At 32.0% G+C, this 27,989-nt stretch overlaps 1 protein-coding gene across 3 annotated transcripts in view; it reads right to left on the bottom strand.

The window, feature by feature from the left end:
• The window catches only part of LOC100169111 (ecdysis triggering hormone receptor subtype-A), a 226,680-nt gene that overhangs the window by 14,288 nt on the left and 184,403 nt on the right, over positions 1 to 27,989 (bottom strand). The window contains exons 3-4 of one of the 3 annotated variants that reach the window (XM_016805591.2): positions 19,642 to 19,822; positions 66 to 4,514 (exon numbers count right to left, since the gene is read on the bottom strand). In XM_016805591.2, coding sequence (XP_016661080.1) covers positions 3,662 to 4,514; positions 19,642 to 19,822 — 1,034 coding nt within the window. In that variant the 3' untranslated portion in view covers positions 66 to 3,661. Of the gene's footprint in view, positions 1 to 65; positions 4,515 to 19,641; positions 19,823 to 27,989 lie in introns of those variants that run through there. The other 2 variants (NM_001319962.1, XM_016805592.2) reach the window with 2 other exon arrangements.

Below are 27,989 nucleotides of genomic sequence, written 5' to 3'. Positions count from 1 at the left end.
GATCGCGTTTATTTCAAGTATACTATTATTTTATTTATTGGCGTGTTTCAAATGTTGGTATTTTGTTTTTGTATTATTGTCAGCTTGATTATTGAATCAAAGAAGTAATAAAAATGCTGAAAGTTTAACCGCCGGGCGTCAACTTATTATCGCTTGCGTGCCTATATCAAAAAGATTCGAGTCATATTTTAAGGGCATTGTTATTGTGTTGTAAAGGAATATTTTTTTGGAATATTTGGTTATTTTTCAAAGCATTTAAAAAAAGTTTTTAGATCACTTAAACCCGGGCCATAGTGATAAGTTTGTCGTACTATCAGAAATCGCACCTTAAGGACAAATATAAAATATTTACCTACTATAAAATCAACAAATGTACGTCTTACAATCGTATAATACATTGTGTGCGAGAGGAAGACCAGTCGTCGTTCGCTTATTATATTATATTATGTACATAATTTACTATTTAGCTGTATAGGAATGTCGAGTAGGCCCACAAAACGCGACCGTCGCATAATATTTCGGTCTCATCGATTGACGGGAAGACGTCGTACGCGGACATCGTTTAGTGAACGGACTTGGGTAATATAATAATAGTTTCGCGCGAAAATACGATTATTATAATTTATTTATTTATATTATATTATATTATACGAAGGCAAAAAAATGTGCATGACCGACCGTAATGCGTTTTCAATCGTTGAACGTTTAGACGTTTAGAGGGGCAGTTACCCAATATTATTATTATATAGCTAGGTTTATAATATGTAATAATACATATTATATTTTATGAGTGCGGTGCGTGTTTTGCAAACGAGGTGGGTGTTTGTGTTCGACTTTGTGCGGGTAGGTAAAAAACACGCGATAAGCGAAACAAATAATTATTAAAACGCGCGAAGACAAAACGGCACGCGTTTCATTATAATTAAACAATTTACAAGTGCTCGCCGCTGGCATAACAAATAACGACGAGTGATGTTGTAATAGTATACATGTAAATTATAATTTGCTGCTATACATAGGTATGGCCTTTTAATTGAATTTATATAGAGTTACTGCGGCCGGCGGAATAAAATTAGTATAACACTCCAAGACAGGAGCTGATGTTCGATATTATTATACACTGTCAGCATAGGGCTCAGCCGGTGGCGGTAGTGATGCTTCGGTTCATACGATTTAGATATTATCAGGTCGATTATTCAAGCATGCACGCCCCCCCCCCCCCGATTTTCTCTCTAATAAAATGCATTTATTTAAATTGTAGTTGATGTAATTTTTATGAATCTGAATGATGGCATTTTTTTCCAGTCTAGATATTTACCTACCACTATAACTAAGGAAATATTGCATAGTACTTTTTATGAATATTTTAGAGAAAAGGTCGTGTTCAATAATTTTTTTTAAATTTAAAAGCTATTGAATCGCTTCCGATTTCCACCATTGGCAAATGTATGGTATAAACATTTTAGCGTACATTGAAAAGTATTATTTATATCCGAAAAAATCTTTAAAATAAAAATTGTTTATCATGAAAGAAATTTTCCAGGCGAGTGAATACATAAATTTTCTTTCGTACTTATATATCATTGTTGTTGTTATTATTTTTACGGTGCGTTTGAAGATCGAAAGTGCTGAAAAGTTTTTGGACGCAGCAGCAGTTACCATACGTGGACACATAATATATATAAATATATATATTATAATATGAGGCAGACACGCGTGTCGTACTTATTGTCGCACGATAAATCAAAAAATTTAGGTTATGAAATATCAAAGTAAAAAAAAAATTCTACGACCGATAGCGAAGGAGTTCGAAGGCCGCGCCTGGCTGTTTATATATATTTTATTTTCGTGCTTATTCGTAAATACTGCTTGGAATATTATGATGATGATAATAATAATAATATTATATTATTGTTTAAGACCAAGTTTTCTCTTCATTTTTTGAATATATCATTATGAATATAATACAATATATAATAATATTGTTCGTCGAAAGGATGCGTATAAATGTATAATAATAATATATTTTTTACTCGCAGAAATATGTTTGAACGACCATGCACATATATACACTTACGACAGATTCATTTAAATATGTTATATACTTATAGGCTATTGTAAGACTTAAATTGAATGCGGGGAGTGGACTTTTTCCAGAAGAGTCATCATATAGGAGAAACTATTGAAACGCGATTTTCGAAAATGTCTAATGAAATTATATAGAGATCCACGGGGTTATTATAATATTTGTGGAATTTTTGATTTATTTCAACTATATAAAAAAAAACGCAAACATTAGACTTTAATCGAATCATAATGTTGATTTTTTGAAATTAGAATTATTCAAATGTCCCTTAGCCGTTAAATATAATATTCTATTGCTGCATGTCTTTGGGTATTTTTAGACAGGGACACAGCCGGGGGGGGGGGGGGGGTTACGCTTTATATTGTACCGTTCCCGATTTGGCAGGCGAACGAGCACCGCGATTGGACCTTTATACTTTTATTATTTTGTTATCGGATAAAACTTTCAGCTAACGACGAGCACCGCAACAATGCGACATTACGTGCTTGTATGTACCTATAATCGTTAAGTCTCGACGGTTCCGACTTTAACATTGCGAACTTGTATGTAACATATATTATTATCATAACGACAGTAATTTTGAGATTTAGTAAAACGGTTTTAATGTCCACGAAAATGGCGTTAGTCAAATTTCGAAACGTATTATATAGATAAGTACCTAAATAAATACACGTAGCGTGTGCAACGGTCCAATGAACCCCGCGTAAAGTCGTACACTTATTAAAATTAAATAAAAACGAACGAGTAAAAAATCAAAAAGACTAAATGCTATTTAATAACAAATAATAATAATAATACGATAACGACGATTCGACTAGAGATGCGATTCGATGTCGGGACGAGACAATCGTGCGGCCGAGCTACAACGACAATAACTAAATATTATTACAAGTAAATTTATAATATAAACATAATAATAATAGATTTAAAAATGGTTTGGTTGCCCATTGGCTAATGATGATGAGATGTCCAACGCACTGAAACCAAAAAGCTTGACACGTCACGTTACGGATGGTCCATTGTGTGACAAGGACGGGAAGTGAGCCATTTCTGACAAATTTATATTTTTCGTGATAAGGAGCTTATCGAACCACTAAATATGGCTCGGGACCGACGAGTGAGTAACACACTAACACTGTATACTGTAGTTACTATAGTATGAAAGTTCTTATCAAAATGGATATTATATAATGTATTATGTTGACATTATCTCTGGGATAATAATATCTTCGATAATTGCTTAACTTAAACCGTGCCATCACAGGTGTCACAGGGAGTTTTCTGAGTGGTGGGGAGAAATACGTGTTATTTTCCTGTCTATTTAATTTGACTGCCAGGCCGCAACTTATCATCATGGGTCGATGGGCAATCACAATATACTACCTACCTCAAATCGTGGTACAATCACATACCTACTTATGATACATATGGTAGCTTATCGTTTACAATAATTTAAAATACTCGATAGGGTTTTAAAAAAAAGATAATATTCTCAATACAATATTTAAGAATCGATACGAATTAATAAAAATAGGTATATAGTTTGTGGAAAGCTGCTGTCGGCGGCGGCGGCGGTCATACAAAACTCTCCTTCAGATGATCGTCGTCGACCTGCAGACGCGTCTTCACGCCGTGGTGACGGCCGAACAGAGCAGTGACTACTGCCGCGGCCGTGTTGGTGGCGGCGGTGACGTCGACGTGCCGCCGAACCGAACCGTTTCCGGTTCCGTTGCCGTTTCCGGTTCCGTTACTGCCGCGCGTCGGCGGTCCACTACACGACCGAGACAGCGTCGTGGTGAGCGTGCCGGTGGGTCGAAGTCGGAACACGTCCCGGCGGCGCCCGCGTCGTCTGCGTCGGCGTCCGCCACACCCGACTACGCCGCAACCGCCCGAGCCGCCGCCGTCGTAGCCGTCGTAACCGTCGTCGACGCCGCCACACCGGGACCGGCAGAGCTTGCAGAATCCGCGTCGGAACTTTGAGGACATCAGGTTGTACAGGATCGGGTTGACGGCCGAGTTCAGGTAGACCATGATCCGGGACGCGTACAGTATGATGTAGTAGTGCTTGAAGCCAAGGTCCAGGAACGTGTGCTCGGGCACCAGGATGATCCACATGGTGAACACGCGGAACGGGAGCAAGCACACGAAGAAGGACAGAACCACGGTAGCCAGCATGAGCACCACTTGCCGGCGGGCGCGCTGGTTGCACGCGCTGTCCGTGCAACTGGTGCCCGGGTCGGCCATCAGGTGCGCGGCGATCACCGTGTACAGGACGACCAGCACGAACAGCGGTACCACGAAGAACGCTCCGATGATGGCCACGAAGAACGCTATCGGCCAGAACGTGTTCGCCTTGGTCAGGCACACGGGCACCTTGGTGCCGTCGATGTAGTCCATTTGCGTGTATTCCGAGATCATTGTGATCGGACTGCGAACAGAAGAATAAAAACAAAAACAAAAACAAAAATATGCGATTGTGCTCTCTGATGATCGGACAACGACAGAAATAACGACAAAAACAAAAACAACAAAAATAATAAAATTATGATAATATAGGCAAGCGTGTGAGTAGGTATTCTTTACATATTATTATATAATACAAGCCACATAAGTATAAAGCATAATAATTTAATATCGGTACGCGCGCAGTCAAGTACCTACCTATATTTGTATCGTGATACCTATATTATAATCAAATACGTGTCTGAAGTGTTTGATTCATTTTAATTTTTAATATTATCGTTTTTTGTAGACTTTGAAGATATTACATTGAAGACATTCTACATGGTATAACCGAGGTAAATATGACTTACGAATTAATAAATATAATTTTAATATTATGTTCCATATTATGTTCCACGCATTACGTACTTTTTATTAATTATAATTATTTACAAAACTGATACCTATTACATTTATATGATCTACTATTATAATCGATATAATATAGAGATTTAATAGCACTTCCTATATAGGCCATGCCATAGGCGCAAATCCATTATAATTTTTTTTGAGGAGGGTTAACATTTTTAACATCAATTTGCGTGGGGCTTTGATTCCACACAACTAAAAAAAGTTAGTTCTCTTAGCCCCCCTTCAATTTGCGCCTATGGGAAACGCCAATACAATCATTTATCGCTCATTATTTTTATTTCGATTTGACTCACGAGTGAGTAGTGGTGCACAGTTTTAGGAAGAGGTGGAAAATAATTATCTAGGTACTCGTCTTCTGCTTTCCTGCGCCACTAGTGAGACAAATCCAAATTAAATTAATGAGCAATGAACGTATTGGCGTCGTTGCCTATCTATAGTGTTGTTAAATTTAAAATATAAAAGATTAGACCTCCGTTTACCTCACACGTAAAGCTACGACGATGCACCTCGTACACGTAACTTATCAGCATAACATGTATAATAATTTATTGTACAAAGCTACAAAATGTTCGTATTTTAAGAGAAGGGTTTAACTGTTGCAATTCCACAAGTGTATACGTTATACTCGTATATTTGAATCATACAATAATAATTCTCTAAAATAAAAAGAAAAATTTAATCTGTTCGACGAAAACTGCAGTTTTTGATTTTACTTTTCCTTTTGTCAAAATATGTATACAAACGCCACAAACCATGATATTATTTTATAATATTTCGCGACTTCATAACAAAATTTCATAGATATATTACAGTGTGTATGTATGGAAATCGCGATCGCAATAAATAATAATACAATTATTTATACTTTATCGAATGACGTAATAGTATATGCGGTGATATTTTTATAAATGTTCAACTTGAACAAAGTGATATGTGATATGTCTGAGAAAATATTCGAAATTATTGTTTAGTTTTATTTTTTTGTGAGAACTTGACGTTAAAGTTACCGTATTTTAAAATATACTATGCAATAATATTATATAACTTTATCTTAATAATATAATACTAAGATTTTTCTCTTTTAATGACGTTTATTTTAAAATCCCGAATTTAGTAAAATGTATGTTATTCGATTGTAAAATCCGCGGCTCTAATTCAAAATATAATGCAGATATTGTAGTGCAGTATTTTAATTGTAATATATGAAAAACAGTCTCTGATTTACCATAAGGTCCAAAAAAAAAATTCAAAGGCACTTTATTATTTTTCTGATTTTTTAAAAATCTAAAATTAGCCTTTTTGAAGAGTTTTTTTGTAATATTTTTAATTGTTTTTAAAATACTGTTCAATATACCCACCATGAACCACTGGGCCCAAGTTAATTTTGTAGGCTCATCATCTCTATAATGAAATGCGTTGTTGGGAATATTTGGCATATTTTTTAATTTCTTTTAATTTTTCTAATTCCGTTACAATCGACTTGGGCATGTCACACATTCACAGTTATATTATAACCGATTTGAGGTTATGTGGTACATGCTTTGGACTCATAACTTTCTTCGTACAGGTGTGATATAATATGTAACCTAACCTATCTTTCATTTTATTTATTTATTTTATTTATTTTTAGGAAGCACAACAACATAGATTACTGGCTAGGCTTATCTATTTTATTTAACTAATACAATATAATATAATTATGGTAACACGGCGTCTTGGGTAGGCAATTTAGCTACATCATTTTTTGAGCTGTTAAATTTTTTCGGTATCTATTAAATAATATAAATTTAATATTTGTTTGGTGAATTTTAACTCAGGCTTGGTTTTAAACTATTATTCAACATAATATGTTCAGGTACCGTGCTGATGAAGATTATTTAAAAATAAAATGGTATCAATTGCCACGGAATTGGTATTACTAGAAATACAAAATATAAAAATATATAATATGTGATAATTTGGGAATAAGTGGGTCATCTTGCTTGTAATTCACATCCCGTAAAAAACATTTGTATTGATTGTCACGTTAGTAAATGACAATACAATTAATGTTTAACTACTTGAATATTATTTTCTTCTTTCGGTATTAATTACCGTACTATTTTGGCCGTCGACCGCTATAATAACTGTTTAATAATGATAAATATAGAAATATGATTTCACGTAGATAACAAGAAGACTGTGTTTACACACAGCGCACTGTTATTTTATTATTATTACATATATGTAGCTGTGGTCAGAGAACGTGTCGGGAATTACCGACCCTATACCTTAAAGGCCGATAAACATCGGTCGAATCGTATGTGTTTCTTATCTACACGAACCACGCACACGAAAACCTGACGATATATTTTCAGACTCATAATAATAATAGCTATATTTTGTGTAGCGTTCCATTTATATGCCGGTCCGATACTCCAACCATGGTCATGCGAAATCCGACTTTATAATAATAATAATAAAAAAACGGACTGTTGTTGGCCACCACCCACCCTGAGGCTGATGATCTCGATAGTTCGTATATGAGGAATAACTGTATTATCATCAGACCGTGCGGTGGTGGTGGCGGGGTGGGGTGAGTAAAAAATAGAACACGAGCCCACTACCCCGGAGAAATACGGGTAAGAAGTAAATAAATATATATTCGACTTTTCGACGACGACTTTTTTTTCCTTAAAAAATATGTAAGACAATTCTTTTTTTCCCACATAATTTATTGATCAGTGAACTTCTTTAACATCATATAGACATTACTCGGTGGTAAACACGAATACTACCATATTGTATACAACTATTATATACAAATTACGATTACCATATTATTTATGTTATTTTATAACATTTGATGTCATGTAAACTATTATGTTATTATCGTGTAAAACAGATTTGTTTTCTTTTGTTAAAATATTTTAAGGAAATTGTTTTTTAATTACTTTGCGGACATGTGACTCGTCTGTGGTCAGGTGCACATAAGTCGTTGATTTTTGAACTCATGACGATGACACTGCTGCAGTGGATTAGTGGAAATTTCCATGTAGACGTGTATGATAAATTTATGAGGTATGATAAAGATAAAATAATTTACTGCAGATCAAATAACATTTTATACGGTTTACAACCCGTTTGTGGGGAGAGAAATAAAAGATGATTCTAACCAGGGGTTAACCATATCATTATGTTAATTAGCTTTTTGTATTTAAAGTAAGAATTGCAATTTACAATTTGAACTAGAATATTTGGCAAGAGATCTAAACCTACTTTTTAAAAGTGTCTGATTCGTTTATAAGTGCTTTAATCGTTGAGATGACTAAATGATTTTTCTTTAATATTTAACGATATAATATCATATAAAAACGTCTATTTTACTCTGCGATAACTCAATATCGGCGGTGATGTGGGGCGTGTGTGCTTTTTCGGAACGGATCCTCCGGGAAAACCGAGGGCTCAGAGACTTGCAAACAGTCATTTTCCTCGACTGGTGGTGGTGGTGGTGGTGGCGGCGACAAGACGATGGCCGACAACCGGGCCCCATCGTAATTATTACGGTCGTGAGAGGTTTGTAAAAACAGCACGATCCTTGCCACCACCGCCGCCGGAGGGCTCGGAGCTTATTAAAAATCCCCGCAGGATTTAATTGGAAATATCGCAATAATATACACCGCGCCCCGTGTGCAATGTTTGCCCGCCGCCAGACCGATCGAAATTGTTTTATAATATGTATATAACGAAAAGCCTACATATATATATATATATATATTTGTCTATGCGCCTTTATACCTACATGCCTATATGACTGTTGACTATACACACTGTTTAAACTTCTATTTAGGTATATATATTATGCTATACTATATCGTTGGGGTTGCGAAGAACAACAACTATTATACTACAACTACGTATGTGTTTGTGTACAGGGTGTTTGAGCATTTTTCGCGCACATACTTTGAGAACTATCTCCAAACACCGTCGTCGGTGTGTAAGTGGAATCGAAATTAAACTACACATGTATATATATATATGTGTGTGCAGCCAGTTACGATATATATATATGTGTGTATACGTATGTATATGTAATTACCCTTTAAAAGTGCCACGTAGGCAAAACCCAAAAGAGATTTTCGATTCCATTCGTTTAAAGTACATAATAGTCCTGTATTACCAGTCCGGGAAAAAATTTAACAATCATAAAATCCATGGAACTTGTTAGTTATTTTAGGTAGTATTATACTGTTATAGAAGTTGATGTGACGTGTAGGGAAATTAAATCAACAAAATTGCTTTTAATAAAAGTTTTGTTCAGCGCCACATATATTGGAGTATTTAAAACTACTCTATAAACGTTCCTGGTATGTTTGAGGACAACCTCTAAAATGTTCGTTAAAATCGATCGAGTAGTTGTTGAGTCAATAATATAAACTACAACCATTTATATATTAAGATCTGTAAATCCGTTGCCATCAATGTTGTAAATTGAGACATTATTTAAAATGGATATTCAAATAATATAACGTACGCTAGTATACGTTAAACTCATTATCTATCGAGAACATAATAATATGACTATTTATAACTTCGACTTGATAAATCAGAACATGTATTGTAAATCATGTTTTGTAAATCGCATTCCGATTGTCGTGCAGACAATAATATAATATTATGTTGTCTGTTATTAGGAGTATCGAGTTTAGATTTTTAAATTTGAGATAGACGAGAAAGACGAAAATAAGTGTCCATTTACTGCTAAGGACAACAGTACTAAGGATTTCAACAATGCCACTGTAAAATTAAATGAAAATCTACTTTTTGTTTAGCTGGATAGCATGTAGGTACTTTAAAATTACGTATCAGTTTACCGTCTGCTATAATAAATTATATCCAAATTAATTATTATAATAAAACAATAACGGTTATATAAATTCTTCTAAAATTACTGTAATACAATATTTCTAATGCACACGTCAAAATTATCTTTAAATTATTATGTATTATGTATTATATTTTCTGCGAAAGGTACCCACATAATTAGTTAAAGGTTAGGATTTATCTGTATTGATAGGTTTTTTTTTAAATGTTATTCTACAAATTCAGTCAGTTATGTTCACGATTTACCTCATATTGATACACTTTAATCTTCGATATTATTTTTCATATTATTTTAAATACAAACACGAAAAATTCATGTTTTAGTAAATATTTAAACGAGTTGGTAATGTGAAATGAAAGATGCCATGTCATATTATTTTCATTAAATCAGTAAATTTGTCTTTAACGAAAAGAGTTAAAAAATGTATGAGAAATATTGTTGATTTATTTAAAAGTAAAACAAAAATGATTTAGTTTACATTAAAAAAACTGTATGTGTAACAGTTTGGAAAATATTGGTGAATTATTTGTATATTTTATTATATTATCTTACTATTTTATATTGCATTTAAATTCTATTCCTATACGGTTAGGCCTATTATAGCCCTGCAGTTATCTTTGACTGCATATCATGGCCTTAGTCAATAAAGATAAGTACTGGTCAAGCACGAAAATTATTATTTTAATTTAAATGTTTGTGACACTTCGTTCTGTCTTAGTAATACATTCAATACGCTCAATACATATCACGGAAAACAGTCGGCGATAACATAGCCATTTTTTAATAATGTCTGAATATCGTCATTGATAGAGGAAATTCTCAAAGCTTGTGATGAAAACGCCGAAATATCCTGTACGTATATAATCATAAATATTATTATGCCGTAATATTTCGACTCGCGTGAAATGATTTTTTTTTCTTCTCTTCCGCCACATAGTCCTATAGCAACAGTGCCAATAATACGCGCTTTTGGGTCGATGTTTTTTTATTTTTTATTTTTTTTTTTACTTTCACGTGTTTGTCGGAAATCTTTTCGTCGACGATTTTTTTTTATCTTTTTCGAACCCGAAACGTTTAGCGCGACCGTATCGCCAGGCCACATATACGCGTATTACGTGTCGAAACTCTTAAACGGTCTGCGATATGGTATTATTATTATATTGAGCTGGCGTGTATACATTTACATAATATTAATAAATATGTGACTGCTCGACGCACGCGTAAATGCATAAAATAATAATAATAGTAATGATAAATCGATGGGCGGTGCTTGCCGTGTTTAGGAGGCGTTCGATGTTCAACTACAAAACTCTGGAAGCTTATAAAATCTAATATCATAAAAAATATGTATTTATATTAGATACAATTCAAGAAAATCAGAAAATCAAGATCCGAAAAAATACGAATAAAAATTAAAAATTACGGATAAATGGTTCCCTGCAGTTGTTTATCGGTAGTTAATACAACACACATAATTATATAGTAATATAATATAATATGATAACATTTTTGATTACTCGAGAAATAGTAATGGTATATAAAAAATGTTTGTACCACCAATCAACGCCATACAATAAATATTTATTTTAGAATACATTTTATTGTAAACAGTATATTATTATTCTATAATGATATCGTGAGTTTTTGTTTTTTAGATAACTTAAGTGTAAAATGTTGACAATCTTGAGCTTGTAAATTGATCATTCAAAATCTATTTAACTAGTACCCATACCAGATACCTACTATTAAAAATAATAATATTACTAACGAACAGATAATTCAGTTTTAATGTGAATAATACCATAATATCTTGCGATGCATATTAATAACATACGTACCTCTTATTTAAATGGTGTTGGTTCGTGTTCTCAGTTACAAAGCACTTTAGTCAGTATATTATATAATTCGAAATTCCGAACGTTGACGTTCATAGAAATCGGAGAAAATCCAAAATAAATCGTTTATATTTTAAGGCTATAAAATTGAATGCACCACGTGCGGAACTGGCTATAAATATTTTTGATAAATGTACTCTATACAAAGTTTGGGTTGTTACACTGGTGTATTATAACTTGACTAAATCTCAAGTGAAAATACTTTTCCTCCAGTTCATCGTGTGTACTTAACCGGGTTTACAAATGTCTTATAAATATTGTTTCAGGCGTCCACGCATTCTGTTAAGTCTTATACCTTACCGTACTCCCGTCCCAATAATAATAATAATACAGTAGATATTCGTATAGAAATGCAATTATAATACAAAAGCAGTGTTTTTTTTTTTATTAGAATTAGGATATTCTTTGTTTTGAAATCGATTTGAAATTAATTGGAAAAATTATAAATTTTTGTTCAATTGTATGTGTTTCAAAACTGTAAAGGTATACATATATAATTTAACTACAAAAAGTGGCGTGTTGAACTCGAAACTGTTTCTAGGCAAGTCTAATGTTCCATCCAATGCAAACACGATAAAAACATTTACTGTCATATTTTTAACTACCTATACATATTATATTAAATACTAAAACATTAGATTATATTAAATTATACCCATTGGCCACGATAACACCCTTTAATAATCTCAGAAGTGGTTGTTTCTCGCTTAGCCCCATCACCACGCCACTGAATACTTACAAGGTACGTAGACAGTTATCTAAAATGTGTGTAACAAATCGATGTGGATTTTTTATCTTTAATTTGACGTTCATGATCTTGTACAAGCTGTTTGTAGTGTTCAAGATCAAAAAAAAGAACTATTACTCCGTTACACACATGCAAGTCGTCCAGTCCTTCCGGAAACACAGTCGGTAAAATGTTTGCGTGAAAACTGTCGTGGTGAAATATTTTTTACCAAGGCAATTCGTCCGCAGCTCCGAAACGGGATAGTGGATTTATTTGTTGTTTTTTTGAATAAAACATAAACTCAACCGCGTGAAGTGCTAAGTCAATGTTATTAGATTCCATGTGTCGACAGTAAACGAGGACCAGCATTGAGTACCAAATAACAAGAACACTTTTTTATACTATAAAATATTTGTTGCTACGGATATACTTTGATTAACGCTTGTACCTTTTTGGGTTATTGCACAACATATACATATACACATACTATGTAATATACTGTGCACAAAATCTATAGAGGAAATAATAGATGAACATTGGCTAATCCAATTAAAAAAATCCATTACTTTGCATAATAACCTATAATATTCGTGTCCAGTTGTTAAAAACAACTAAACCGAGTGAATTGTCAAAATGTAATATTTCTATGCGATGTACCTATTGATAAAAAAAAAAAAAACTATTCATCAACTGGGGAAACAAAAATATAATCTAATAAGCATCCTATCGCTACGGATGTGCATGTTTTGGCACTTAACCAACGTGTACCATAGATATTATAAACGTTTATCAAAATGTCTTGTTCTGGATTTATAACGTTCACTTGAGATTGCAAACCAAACTCAGCTCAAACGAAACAATATTTTTTTTGTTTTAATTTTTCTCCAATCTTATAGGTACTGTATTTTGAGTTTGTTTCACGAATCCCGTTGCACCTCAATAAAGAATTCCAACATCTAAAGTTTAATTTAAAATGCAGACACTATTATTATTATATCAGATTGGGGGCATCTTTTCTAGTCTTCTGATTCATAATCTCGTATTGTTTTTTGTCATTGGAGTGCACAATTAAAATTCACCAAATGTATAGTGAAATATGAATGTATATAATTATTAACTTTCAAAACACCTCGAAAAACCTTAGTAAACTTTTACAACGTTTTTTTCCTATTCTGTATGAATATACATTTTTGAAAGACTCATTATATATCATGCCTCTGTCACTTAATTTAATTGCAAATCCCAGAGACTTTTTAAAGTGTCATACGAAATAATAAATTACGAATACTTGTGTGTAATATGATCGTTGTCCACTGAAATTAATTCTTATAAAAAATTAACACACACTATAAATATCAAAAAATGTATGTTAATTCTTGCATGATAAAAAAAAACTAAAACGGCGGCATATAAAACGTACTATTGAGCTCACGTTTTAAATATATTTTACATTTTTGAGATGATATCGTACAAACTAGTGTCTAGGTAGTTCTAATGATAAATACCTAGCAGAGATCTGATGTCACCCGAGATGTTTATTATTCTAATTTCTAGCGATTATTATACGGATTGTTAGTTGATAATATTATACAACAAATACAATATTATATACATTTAATATATTCTTATATTTTATTATGTACCTGAACAACAATAAGTTTTCGATAAATTAATATATATTGCACGTATACGTGTATTTGTCCGAGTTAAAGTTGAGAAATTGTCCAATATTTATTTAATTGCGAAAAAATTTAATATCCAGCTTTTTCCAAGACGGCTGGGGAAGTCGGGGTTGATTTAATCGGTAATACCTTTGATATCTTTCGTGGTGGATAAAAATGACGACCTGCAAACATATTGTAGCCACGTCTTATATTGTTAATTTTGTTCATACCGCGAAAACTCGATAAAATAAAATTTGGGTCAATATCTATTATCTAGTATATATATATATATATGTAGGTATATATACATGTACTCTGTATTATTGTATTTATTTTTTTTATTGTGCGATAATATATATATAATCATCACACACATCATATTAAAAAAGTTATATTTATTATTCGTGCAGCCCATTTTATTAACATCTGGTCCACTCGAAAGAAAAAGCGTACTATTACGCGGGACAAATAATAATATATCGTCTTTTTGTGGTGCTCGAAAAAAATAAAGCAAAGGAACCAAATAATAATATATAACATTTATTATATTTCGGTCACCGTTATATTTTAGGGTCAAACATATTAAACTGCACTAGTAAGCCGTTTTCGGTTTTTAGTTTTTAGCCGATTCGCTGTGAACGATCCGCCGACGAAGTACGCAATAGTATATATACATTATACATATAGTGTTCACGCCGAACGTTTTTGCCGACAACATGGTTTCTATACTTTATCAGTGATTACCACTTATTATATTGTTGTTATTATCATCATCATCATAGTATCATTGTCATCGTCATTTCGAACGAAAGAAATCATTTGCTTTTACCATGCCGGCGGAAATATAAATTGGGACAAAGCTGTTTTTAGAAAATCAATGGACGCTTATCCAGCGACCGTATATATTATTGCACTATGACAGATGTTGGCGATGACAGCAGCTATTCATCAGCCCGACGACGACGACGACGATGACGACGACCGAATTTTGTTCGACAGAACACGACTGCAGACATAAGCAGCCCGCGGGTCACCAAACGTGTTGTTCCAGCTTTGAATAACGAATATAACGGCGCGAACGACAAAGAAAATAATAACAATTCAAGACCAACGGATAAACAAATCGCCAGCGTTTTTTTCCGGGCGTATTATTTTTATTTTCCAACCTACGACAACCCCCTCCCACCCCTCCCCACCGACCGCACGCACCCGCCGAGTGTTTATTATACGTCATCAAAACAATACATAAAAACTGCGATTAATCTCCAGAATATTTTTCGAGAAATAAATTATATCATATATATACGGCGTGATTTATTAGATATGCTCACCCCCATTTTTTCGTTTAAATAAAATAAATAAAATAGTATTCAAATTCTGATTTTTGGTATTTTTATAAATCACATATTATTTTCAGCCATTATTACTGACTACTGGACACCTACAAAGTTTTAAATATATATTAAGAATACTACTTAATGAGTGTCTTATAGCCATACAAACTTTTGTATTTCAAATGAGAACTTCCTTTTTAACTGCACATTATTTAGTGGATATTTTATTTTGAACATTATAATTATATATAATGTACCTATAGTTCAAAGTTCAAACGAGTAGTTTTTCAGTTATTGAAATGTCTGGTACCTATTTATTATACTTTGACTGTTTTTACAAATTATAAATATTGATAAATTAATATGAATTTCTAAAATCTTCAAATTACCATAGCCAATCTTCCAAGCCTATTATCATAAGTACACACAAAGTTAAGCAGCTCAATAACTATACTCGTTTAAATTTAGATTTTGATACGTCAAAATGTTTAGAAAAATTATCCGCTAAATAATTTACAATAAAAAAAGTGGTTGTCTTTAAAAAATAGAAGTTTGTATCTACACACAGTGCTTAAGTAGTAAGTACAAAAACATTTCAAGCATTTTAAAATTCAAAATATGGTCTTTAATTATATTAAATAATTCCAAAAATCAGATTTTGAATTACTGCATCATTTAAGAATAAAAAGGGAGTGAACATGTTTGGTGAAACATCCTGTATATTATGCTGTTATTTTTTAAACTTTACAGCACTGATATTATTATTATTATTATTATTTTCAGGTAAGTTTTCTAGGTGTTTAATATGAAAACATTGTTCACTGACAGCTACACAGCGCCTGAAGTAAACGTAATAAGGACAAACGCACACACATCCACAACATAAAATTATAAACATTAACCGCGATTACTCGCCGACCTAAATACTTCGAGTTGTATTATTACAATTATTACGTTTTTCCACTCACTCGTATTATATTCGAACAGCTTCGATATTTATTTAATCTATAATTTCGCATTATTCGATCGACCAAAATAATACAGTCTTACCATAGTGTTATGCGATACAGCTGAATACTACTGCCGAGCTGTAAAGCATAAGTACATAATACATGTCAGTGAATGGAGTGGGTGTTAAAGTCGGTCAGAGATCACGTTTATTCGTCTTATCGGAGCGCGCTTAAATCCCCCGAATTTAATGTTGTGTGCACATTATATTATCGTATTATTGTCTATATTTAACGCCACTTCGAATGTCTGTGTCGATATTATATCTACGATGTGAACTTGATTTATTATATTATTATTTCAGAGTTTTTTCTCGTGCAAGCATAGTATATTATCTATATAAATTATTATTTAATCTGAAAATCTTCTTTATAAAAATATTCGGTCAAACATTGTTTTACTAATAACAACCGCGTTTATATTCTGCGTCGGATTGAGTGAACTTGGTGTATAAAAGTTTTTCAAATAAAAGATCAAAGCACAAATTATCGATCTTAAAATGATTGATCAAAAGCGCAATAATAATAATAATTCATGAATTTTATTGAAACTTTCAAAATTTTGTTTTATCAATTTTCTTGTTCTTTAATGAGTTGTAGTTATCTACGTAAAATAAGACATACCTATAAGGGTACCTTTGTCTCAGTTTTCGGAGTGAAAAGCACAAACTTTTAATCATGAAATTTTCATAGAAAACATGAAACTTTTATTAATCAATTGTTTGTCTATATTTTAGTTTTACACGTTACAAAACCGTACGGTAATATTAAATACGGGAGTCAAATGAGATTTTGGAAACCTGTCATATTCGCTTTTGCAGGATAAAGCTTGAATATATGATTCATGATGAAGTACAAAAACCTTGGTACAATAGTTTTTGGTCAAAAAATTTGTGAACATTTATATTTTCTAAATTCAGTGTGCATATTATTGGTCTATATTTTAGCGTATATAATATACCTAGTATCTATAACTGCGTGGAATGGGAATACAGACATTTTTGGGTGCCAGCTCATAATTTATTGTCGAGAAAGCTACTTCGAGTTTTTTTGGTGATTTCATGAATTTTTAAAGAAAAATATTACATTGTTCCCGTATCAATGCTACACGTATAAGAATCTTACTATATCTTATCGTTATCCTCGGCGATTAAAAGACATTTTATATAATTGGTCAAACGAGTTGCTACATAGGCACATGGTTGTATGGTACACGCGCGGGAAACGGATGTGAAATATTTATACCATGCATATACCACTTGTAATGTTATGACGTTATGTGTGACGGGCTCGTATAATAAAGTCGTCAGATTATCGTGGTTGTCGTTATTATACCTGAAGTGCATATAATATATACCTACGCAAGTTAAATGCAGTGCTCCGTACGCGCGCTGACACGCGAAGAAGTCGTTTGTCGTCCGTATTTTTTTTTATCGTCATTTTTTTACGTCCCGCGAGAAGACGTGATCGCGCGGACCGATTATTGAAACTATAATGTACCCGCTATCGTCGTGATGGCATCGTGTTGACATCGCGCAACTTCCGGACTCAAAGCTGTACCTACCTACATAATATAATATCTCACGTTATAGAGGTATATATTGATATAAAGACTTTACCGTTGGTGGGTGGAAGAGAGGGCGGGGGACACTCGGCGTACATATAAGGTAGGTTAGGTTAGTGTTACAGCCGGTATAATAAAAATATATAGGTACTTATTATCCATCATAATAATATTATGTACCTATATGGCTATATACGGTGCGCGGACCTCGCGGACGATTGCATTTTCCCCGACGAGTGGGTGTTGATGGGTTTAAACCTCGCACTGCGATTTCATTTATACCCAGCGTATAAATCTTTCGTCAGAAGTATTATACGCTCATACAGATCGTTTCGATTTCACGGTTTTCTATGTGGCATATACTATGCTTAAACGTGCCGCGATAATGATCAACGACGCTTCACATAGGTACGAAAGAATATAAAAAAAGTCGTCGCGTTTACATTAGGACTATATGTATATACGAGTGCTACGTCTTAAAATGTATAAACATTTACGCAGATTTTTTAGCTTTGTAAAATATACTTTTAATATAATGCGCAGCTCTTAACACGAGAAGATTCCTCTTTCCTCTTTAGCAGATCGTCACTCTATCATATAATATTTCCTTTCTTCGAAAACTCTTTTCTGACGCATTCGGCTGTCATTCCTCTCTTGCATTAAATAGTCTAAGGTCCAAAACTATGCTATCATTTTTGTTACGTTATTCTCCTGCACAGCTATTAACACGAAATTATTGAAAAATAGAGCTCCTTGCACCTGGGTCCCGGACGATAAGACTCGCACATGAAAACTAGTATTCATTCCTCCTCTAGCTTAATTTTTACAAGATTTTAAATTATTGTTATGCATCGGTAAGTAATCAGACTTATGTCTCTAAAAATAAATGAAACTCAATTTAACTCGAGGACATTTGTAGAATTAAAAAAAAAATTCACTAACTTAACTTGAACATTATTAGGTACTTATAAAAAACAGTGCAAAATACACATAGCCAAAGTCACTGAAAAATAAAACTTTTCCACCCCCTTTCACTCCAGCGGGAGTTGAATTCCTAACAAACCTTTCTTAAACGACGCCTACATTATAAAATCTACTTACACGCTCAAAATTTCAAATTTCTACCCACGCAGTTACTTTCAATCACATTAGAGTGGTTTTTAGTTTCACCTCCTTAGGAGTTGTTTGTTCTTTCTCAGGGTGTAAGTTATCTCCATACCAAATTTCATCGAAATCGGTTAAGTGGTTTAGCCTTTAAAACATAACAGACAGACATAGTTGCTTTTCGCATTTATGATGTTATTATAGTATACTTATATAATGTGTAGTAAATATTATTATGGATAGGTTAACAATAATAACGCGCAACAGTAAAATTGGTCTTATGATTAAGAAGGTATTTTTATAGGTAGGTACCTAAAAAAAATCGTTCGTCGGAAAAACGCATTAGTATTAAAAACACAGGTAATATATTATTTATTATATTACTATACGTACTCGGTGCAGTAACGTTTAGTGTGTATAATTATTATTATATGATAATATTATTATTATAATATTGTCACATTTCGCTATAAAATGCATGATATCATAATGTTAGCTGTGATCTTTTGATTAAATAAGTACCTAGTGAAGAGCGCGGCCAGTCCCCAGGCCAGCAGACAGATGATCATCGCTCTGGTCTTGGTGCACACGTAACCTGCTCGCAGAGGTTCGCAAATGGCGTAATACCGCTCGAAGCTGATGGCCAGTATGGTCAGCACGGAAGCATGGGCTACCGTGAGCTCGACGAAAGGCACTGCTTTACCTGAAAACATATCATAATCATAATATGTGGTTAACAAAACGTACTCGAATAATGGCGTGATATTTAATAATATAATATATTTTATTAATAGTATATAATAATATACACGTCTCATATGATATGCAATAATATTATATAATACGAGACCGCGTGTATATTATTGTGCACGAGTCCGCGGTGAACACGTCCGAATCGATTAATATTTTAGGTCGAGTGCATTAAATCGGTATGATAGTTGGTGAGATTGCGTGCGGGACTACTCGCGTTTTAACGAAAAAACACAACATAATATCTTGACAAAATATTATATAGGTAGACGCGTTTCATCCGCACACGTATAAGCTACCGCACGTGTCAAACGTAACACTGCACACGTGCATGGAAATAGTTTACTATAATAGGTACGCGTAAGTATAAATACAACTAAATATAATTTTGTAAAACAACAATTTTTTTCAAATGACATATTTTACATATTTTAAGCAACAATAGCACTGCTTTGACTGATGTTGGTCCTGTCCCAACAATTTTTTATTTTTTTCAAATTCCTCTGGTAGAGACCAGTATTATAGTCTGTTTATAATTATAGTCGCGGTCGTTGATCGTCGCGATAATATTATTTTTGCTATTGACCGCGCCGTATTTGATGACTTTGATACGTCATAATATGAAAATTCCTTAAGGTTAAGGCTCGAATAATAATTAAGGGTTGACGCCGATTTCTCGATGTTGTAATTTTATAATATTAATCACTTGACTATAATGATTTATCCAGTCTTCTCCCAGTCCCCCGACGATGTAGTATGTACTTATATAATAATATAATCAATCCACTGTGTAAACTAATAAAATATTTTTATAGCTTTTTTCGTAAACATTGTCTTTTGGAAAATAAAGTTTTTATACCAAAATCCGTTACAGAATAAAAATATGACAAATTGAGATAAATTGACGAAATCTCCAAAGAATACACGTAATATATTACGTATAAATAAGTATAATGTCTTATCAAAAAAAATAAAAATGTTTACTAAAACTCTAAAAACTCAATTAAAAAAACTATTTAAAACTGTACAAGTTAATATTTTAATAATGCATTACAATTGGTAATTTTTTAACCAAACAAAATAAACTGAATGTAAATCAACACGATTGTATACATTTTTATAGTTCCGAAACGTTTGTCCCAAAGTCCGCACTTCCGCAGTCGTTGTACAGGGGTTTGCACGGTTCCGTTTATTTTTATTTTCATATCAAAATAATTATGTTCATTTTTTAAATCAACCATCATGTCATAATCATAGTCTGATTAATATACATAAATATATTTTTTAATAATCGACCCCGTTTCAAATATTATACGCATAATATTATATTTGTATACACTTGCGAGGGGATGAGCTCTTTTACAATAATATAATATAATATTTATGTTATGTCTGTTCGTCATATACTACTGCTGTTAAAAGATATTATTATATAGCTACTACAACAGCAGTTGGACAATAACATTCGCGAGTACATAAAATCCGTTTGTATTCAATTGTTTTCTTAGAAAACAACCGTCCATTTTTTTATTTTTAGACTGTTAAAAAATAATATCTTCTGATTGGACTTTAGAAGGACTAAAAACAATCCTCGTCAAAGCCCGAAATTCAACTATACTCGACAATGATAATATTACGCCGGCCCCCGACGAAAACTGCTCTGAGTACGAATAATGATGATTAAAAAAATAACGAATTCGACATGAGTTTTTCGCTCTAATATTACGTTATATTTGTATCATCTCCGTCGACATAATAATATATAACTACTCGCGGCCGCGTTAAGTTCATAGTATAATCATATAACAATAATTCATAATCTCATTACGTCGGTACATTATATTATTATTATTATCATTCGTTTCCCCGTCGTAGTCGTATAGTATTCTCGTGGCGCCTACAGCACATCGATCGCGTGCCAAATAAATTCGTTTCCCATTAGACAAAACAAAAAAAAAAACGGGAGTACAGTTGCCAATTGGAACGCCATGTTCAAATATTTGGTGACCAACGACGACGACGGCGGCGTTCACGTCAATTTTATTATCATCGGTCAATATATTATATAGGTAGGTATAAGCAATACGGTCGAAATTCGAGTCCCGACGGCAAGTGTGTATACGATCATATTAATTATTACAAAAGTGGGCATCAACTATTATAGTTAAAACGTTTCATTAAAAAAAAAAAACTTTTTAACTTAGGTGGTTAAAGAATCCGTATTGCTATAACCTAGCTTTTTCCGGATAATTTCTAAATAATAATAATACGATAAGTTAAATGTAACATGTATACATGTAAAAACATTCCTATATACCAACTGTAACTGAGTTACAACTATATAATTAATTTTTTGTCCGTTTGATCACTGTTTGTATAGAAGAATTTAAATACAAATAAATAAATAAATAAATATTCCTAGATATAACAATGTATAGTTGACACAAACGTATAATTAAAAAAGCACTTTCTACAGTTCGTGCAACATGAAGAAAATGTATAAGATAACTACATACTTAGTATTCATAATCAATGGTAATACCAATACGATGATAATATGATATGGTTTATATTTCATGATGTATATTAAAATCCCGATTACATTTTTCTTTGATGCGAAGAAGTGTATAATATGTACTAAAATTTAATTTTAAAAATAACACATGTACATATACAGACGAAACGAACAATTTATTATTTAACGTAGTAATATGTAATATATTTTCTGTAAAAAAACGTAGTATTTATTTAAAAGAAATTCCACAGCAACACTAGGTGAAATATGATATCAGGTTTTAAATAATAAATAATATTATATATTATATTGTACTCGGTTTTTTTATACTACGTATGAAACGTATTAAGTTTAAACGTGCTTTTCATTACGTTTTTTAAATGCTAAAATTATATATACTGTGAAACATATTAAGCGATTTAAATTTTAAATCTCAATGCGGGTAAAAACTTGTTTATCTAACATTTTACTCTCGAGTATTACAAATTATCGAATTGTATTTTTAATTATTTTATTTTATGTGTGTGGGTGTATCACATGGTTTTATAATTCAAGTTCTCGTTTGTTTATTACATGTAGGTAACATATTATTTTTGATCAAACGTGTAAACTGTTCCTGTAATAAGTACATATTATTATCATGGCACTATGCTATTATTTGCCAATGATGCTAAATTATTTTTAAAAATACTGACGATCGTTATACTGAAAAATATAGTTTATCTTGAGGTGATGATTTTTTAACAGTTAACTATCAATAGTTATTGAGAAATGGGTATTTTAACTTTCTATAGCAGTTTAATGATATATAAATTAATATTAAATTCTCTAACCAATACATAGCTTAAAATTATTTAAAGTATAGGTACCCACGACTCACGAGGTCGTTCTAATAGTATACTTTAATCAGATGATTGTAATACATTTTAAAGCGACCTCATACAGTACGCGGTATCAAAAGCTCAGAAAATAAAATGATTTATTGTGAACAGTACAAACAAAGTTATCTAACCTAACCCCAACAGCACATACATACGTATTAAAAAAAAAAGACATTCAGCAAAGTAAACAATTTAAAGGCAGTAAATCGCTTGAGACAAACCTACATAGTACCCTTATCGACACAATACATTCTGGTGAGCTGTTGGGAAATATTGTGATAGATAAAAATGAATAATTTTCCTTTAATGATATATATTATTTGAATTGAGAAAACTAAAATATTGAGTATCAATTTTCCTAGACAACGCCTTTATTCCTGCTACAATAGTATCAAAGTTAATAGGAATAACTAATTAATAAAACAGTAAAATGTTTCAACATATTACAATATTATAATATCTTAATAGAGTTAACGCTAATGAATTTAAAGATTTAGTTTTGAGGGAATAAAAATGACCTACTTGATATTGTAACTTTAAAGTTTTATGTCAGGTAAGTTTTAAGTCTCTTTCATAACTTTTAATAATTCAACCTACATGCCTGTGTGTTAGAACTTAGAGTGAAGAGTTCTCGGAAAATCACAATGTATGATCGATAGTAGTGACAACAACAAAAAGTGTTAAACGTAATGTGTAGCACCCGTATGAAATGTATATAGACTATGATTATTTTACCGTAAATTTAGTTATAGATTTTTCAATTTATAAAATAATTAATTTTTTTTTAATATTGACTAAGAAATTGTAGGTACATTCTAAATTCAGTTTTTAATTGATTAATCCATATAAAAGATAAATTAAAAATATTTACGACCTAAACGATGTAAAAAATATATAAGTAACATTATCGTAAAACTGATAATTACTTCCTCATTTCTTTCCGGATTTAAAATTGGCTATAATAGGTATAAATAAGCTATAAGAAACATATAACATATTTACATATAAAGTATATTTAAACCTTAATTCTTTAACAGCATATAATACGAACAGTAGAATTTAAAGAATATTGTTGAAGAGATGTCCAAACGCCACAAATCACAATAATATGTAGGTAATACAAAAATGAGACTTAAAAACAAAATACAGAATAATAACATGGCGATGCACTCCCACGCAAAGTTCAAACTATAATCAACAGACTTAGAATTGGCCACACATTATACACCCACAAGCACAAGCATCTATAATGAACAAGAAAGAAAAACGCGAATGCATCACATGCAACACGTCCACTACAGTCAAACACTTGATAGTCGAATGCCTCCAGACAAAGGACTTACAGACACACACTGTGCGAAATATTATCACCCGACCCGCCGAAGTGACGACGACCCTTTTTCAAGTCCTCAAAGTGACAGAATTATTCCAAAAGAAATCTTATTTAAATACATCTTTAGATCATATGTAAATATAATAAAAATGACACTATACCTATTAAATTTTAATTAAGTTTAAATAATAAAATATTTTAATAATACATATTTTGTTAGAAACTCAAATAACCATCGGAGTTATTGAGGCCTATAAAAAAAAAAAAAAAAATGAAACTTAATCAAAATATTTAAATATTTTATAATACACTGACGTATTTCTCGAGTAAATCGTTTTTACTACTATATTATGAACTTTGTAATATTTGGCATTTTAAAATAAAACTTTCATGAATTTATTATGTAAATTTTTATTCCAAATTCAGTGACCTTGAGGTTAATCCGTTTTATTAGTAAGTTATAATTTTTTAATATCATATTTTTCAATATTTAAAATTAGTTTAACCGAGATATTTTAAATATTTCGTTTATCTTAATTATGGTGGTGAAAAATTAAGGTTATAAATTATAATAAATTATGTTATAACGAAATATTTTTAATTCTGTTAATTCAAACGATAAAATGTAATATTTATGTAGTTGTATTGTTCAATGAAAACTTAAAACTCAAATTTCCTCGTTTGAATAAATTTACATGTTTTATGTATAATGTACCTACCTATTTTACATTCTGCTATTATAAATAATATGCTCATCGATATGTTTCACTAGAAAAAACAGAAAATCACGTTTCCTTATTGAAAACAAATATACAATAAATATCATAATTAATGTGACAGTTAGTTTTACTTTTACAACGATTGACCAAAAATGGATTTTTATGTTTGTTTTTATTATCTCTGAGACACAAGCTATATTGAGGTCGTTAACGAACGCAGAGAGAGCTTTTCGTTAAGCTACGCGTAGGATGCGTTATTATACATTTTAATATTATTTAAATTTTTTTTCGTATTATTAGGTTTTGCCTGCACTTCTCATAATTTGTCAACAGATTTAAATGAGAAACGCAACAATTTAAATAGACACGACTAAACAGATTTGCACATAAAAAATAATGGTTCATCCCGTTGAACGTAATTTTGGTCTTTCAGAATGACAATATAATGTAACACGAACCACTCTAAAAATGTTCTCAATTTTCCATCAATATATTTTATTACACTATGTTGATATTTTTTAATTTTTTTGTGTGATTTTAAATATTTAAATTGTAAACTTATACATAAGTTCTAAATTTGTATAAAAAAAATAATTATTCACAATAACATATTATGTAGGTAGGTAGGTGTTACTTTAATGAACACCAAAAATGCATTTAAATTTGTATATTTATAGATTATATTATTAAACATTTATATATCAGTGTTAACACTTTGCAGTGTGTATTATTATATAAGAGCGGCCATATTACACCATAACAAAAAAATATTAAAAACAGTTGTCTAGCAGTAAAAAAATATGTAGGTATATAAACTCATCGTAAGATCGTTGCAATAAATTAAAATATAAAGTTAAAAGCCTGTAGGTATATCATATAGAAACGAATTTAACTGAAACCGCGATGAAAATAAAATAATACCGACGAAGAAGGTAAAAGGAAATATTATAATCTATTATTATACATTATTTTATAGTATAATATCTATTATATAGGTGTCTAGATTTTTTTCGCAAATCGTGTACAAGCTATACAAATTATATTAATGTGAAACTGGATAAGACAAGGATAAGAATTGTGAATCCCAATTTTTTAAAAATGTAATCCTTACCTAATGTGAGTACTGTACAAAATAATATCATTAATAACTAATAAAAATAATAAAACCATTAACAAAACAACTATGAACTGTTAAATAGGGACCGCAATTATTATTGATATCACGTTTATACATGTTTCGTCAAATTTTTTTCAGGTTGCGTGAGTTCGCATGATTGGCGGGTGGTTGGTGGTGTAGCACTTATTGTATATAATATATACGGTTAAATGGATCACATATACTCAACTATCTCTAAATATATATTATATAACACCGGCCACTGCAGCTTCTGTTGAACTCGTAACCGAATAAGATGTTCGTCCTGACAACGATATCGAGTTTACGTGTACGACATACAGCAGGACGAGGTGCCTATACATACATTCAGGTAGGTTCGTCGCACAAAAAATTAAAAATACGATGAAATGTTATAAACTTTAAAGAAACGTCAACGCGCGTATAACAAAACGAAATGATCATATGTATGCATGATGATATGTAGCGTATATAGTGTCGGCGGCCTCTGCAGTATTTATACGAGATTGAGGGAGAGAGAGAGAGAGAGAGAGAGAGATACAATAATGTCAGAGGATTTTGGAAAAGCGGCTGTCCGGCATAGGTATAGAGAATGAATAACTATAATAATATATTATATGTTTCTTGGGGTGGGGGGGAGTGCCCTGAAGCGGTTGACTACAGAACGTAGTGATTCTCCTACAATGTATACCGAGTGATTCTATCATTGAACAACTAAATAACTAAAGCTAATAATGTTTAAGAAACGTTTTATATTTCCATTAGTTTAAGTCTTTACAAAACAACATTAGAAAAAAAAATAATAATACAAGTTATTCTTATTTTGATTTAAATGAGCAGAGTGGAGTGGCACAGGGGATAATGTTGTCCACTACTATCCGCTCGTTTAAATACCTACTTATAATTTACTAATCAATCAAATACTATTCTGCTTAGGAATATGAAATTGAGAATGTGTGTTGTCATTCGAAAAAATTAAAAACTATAAAAAAAAAAAAGAAACGATAGAAAATAATAAAAATAAACATATAATTGTTTAGTTGTCCATTGTATAGTCTTATTAAAATCACGATAAAAAAAAAATAGTTTCAAAAACCTTGAATGGCTTTTGAAATAACGAGCGGTGTTCGGTAATTGAATCGCACTGTATACGCAAATATTATATAGGTGTACCTACGAACGCGCACAGACAATAGTTTTTCGTCACTCCAACAATACACGCGTCCGCGAGGCGCCGCCGCCAAACGGTCCGTTTGATGTGCGCCTTTTGTCCGCGTGTACCGCCGCACCCGTCCGAACAATGGCATGCCCGTCAACGAGCCTCGTCGAGTTTCTGGATCCGATCCAGCCTCAGGGAGACGCGTATACGTATATATATGAGCTATATAGGTACCTATCCTACATATATGATTTGCTCGTTTTTACGGTGACCGCGTGCCGGTCAAGTCCGACGATTCGTCTGTATTCTGTTACCTCGGAACAAAAAAAAAAAAAACAATAATACTTACGACAAAGTTCAAAATTCTGCACTAAAACT

This window comes from Acyrthosiphon pisum, chromosome A2, assembly GCF_005508785.2.
Source record: "Acyrthosiphon pisum isolate AL4f chromosome A2, pea_aphid_22Mar2018_4r6ur, whole genome shotgun sequence".
NCBI lineage: Eukaryota > Metazoa > Arthropoda > Insecta > Hemiptera > Aphididae > Acyrthosiphon > Acyrthosiphon pisum.
This window is presented reverse-complemented; position numbering and strand designations above follow the sequence as displayed.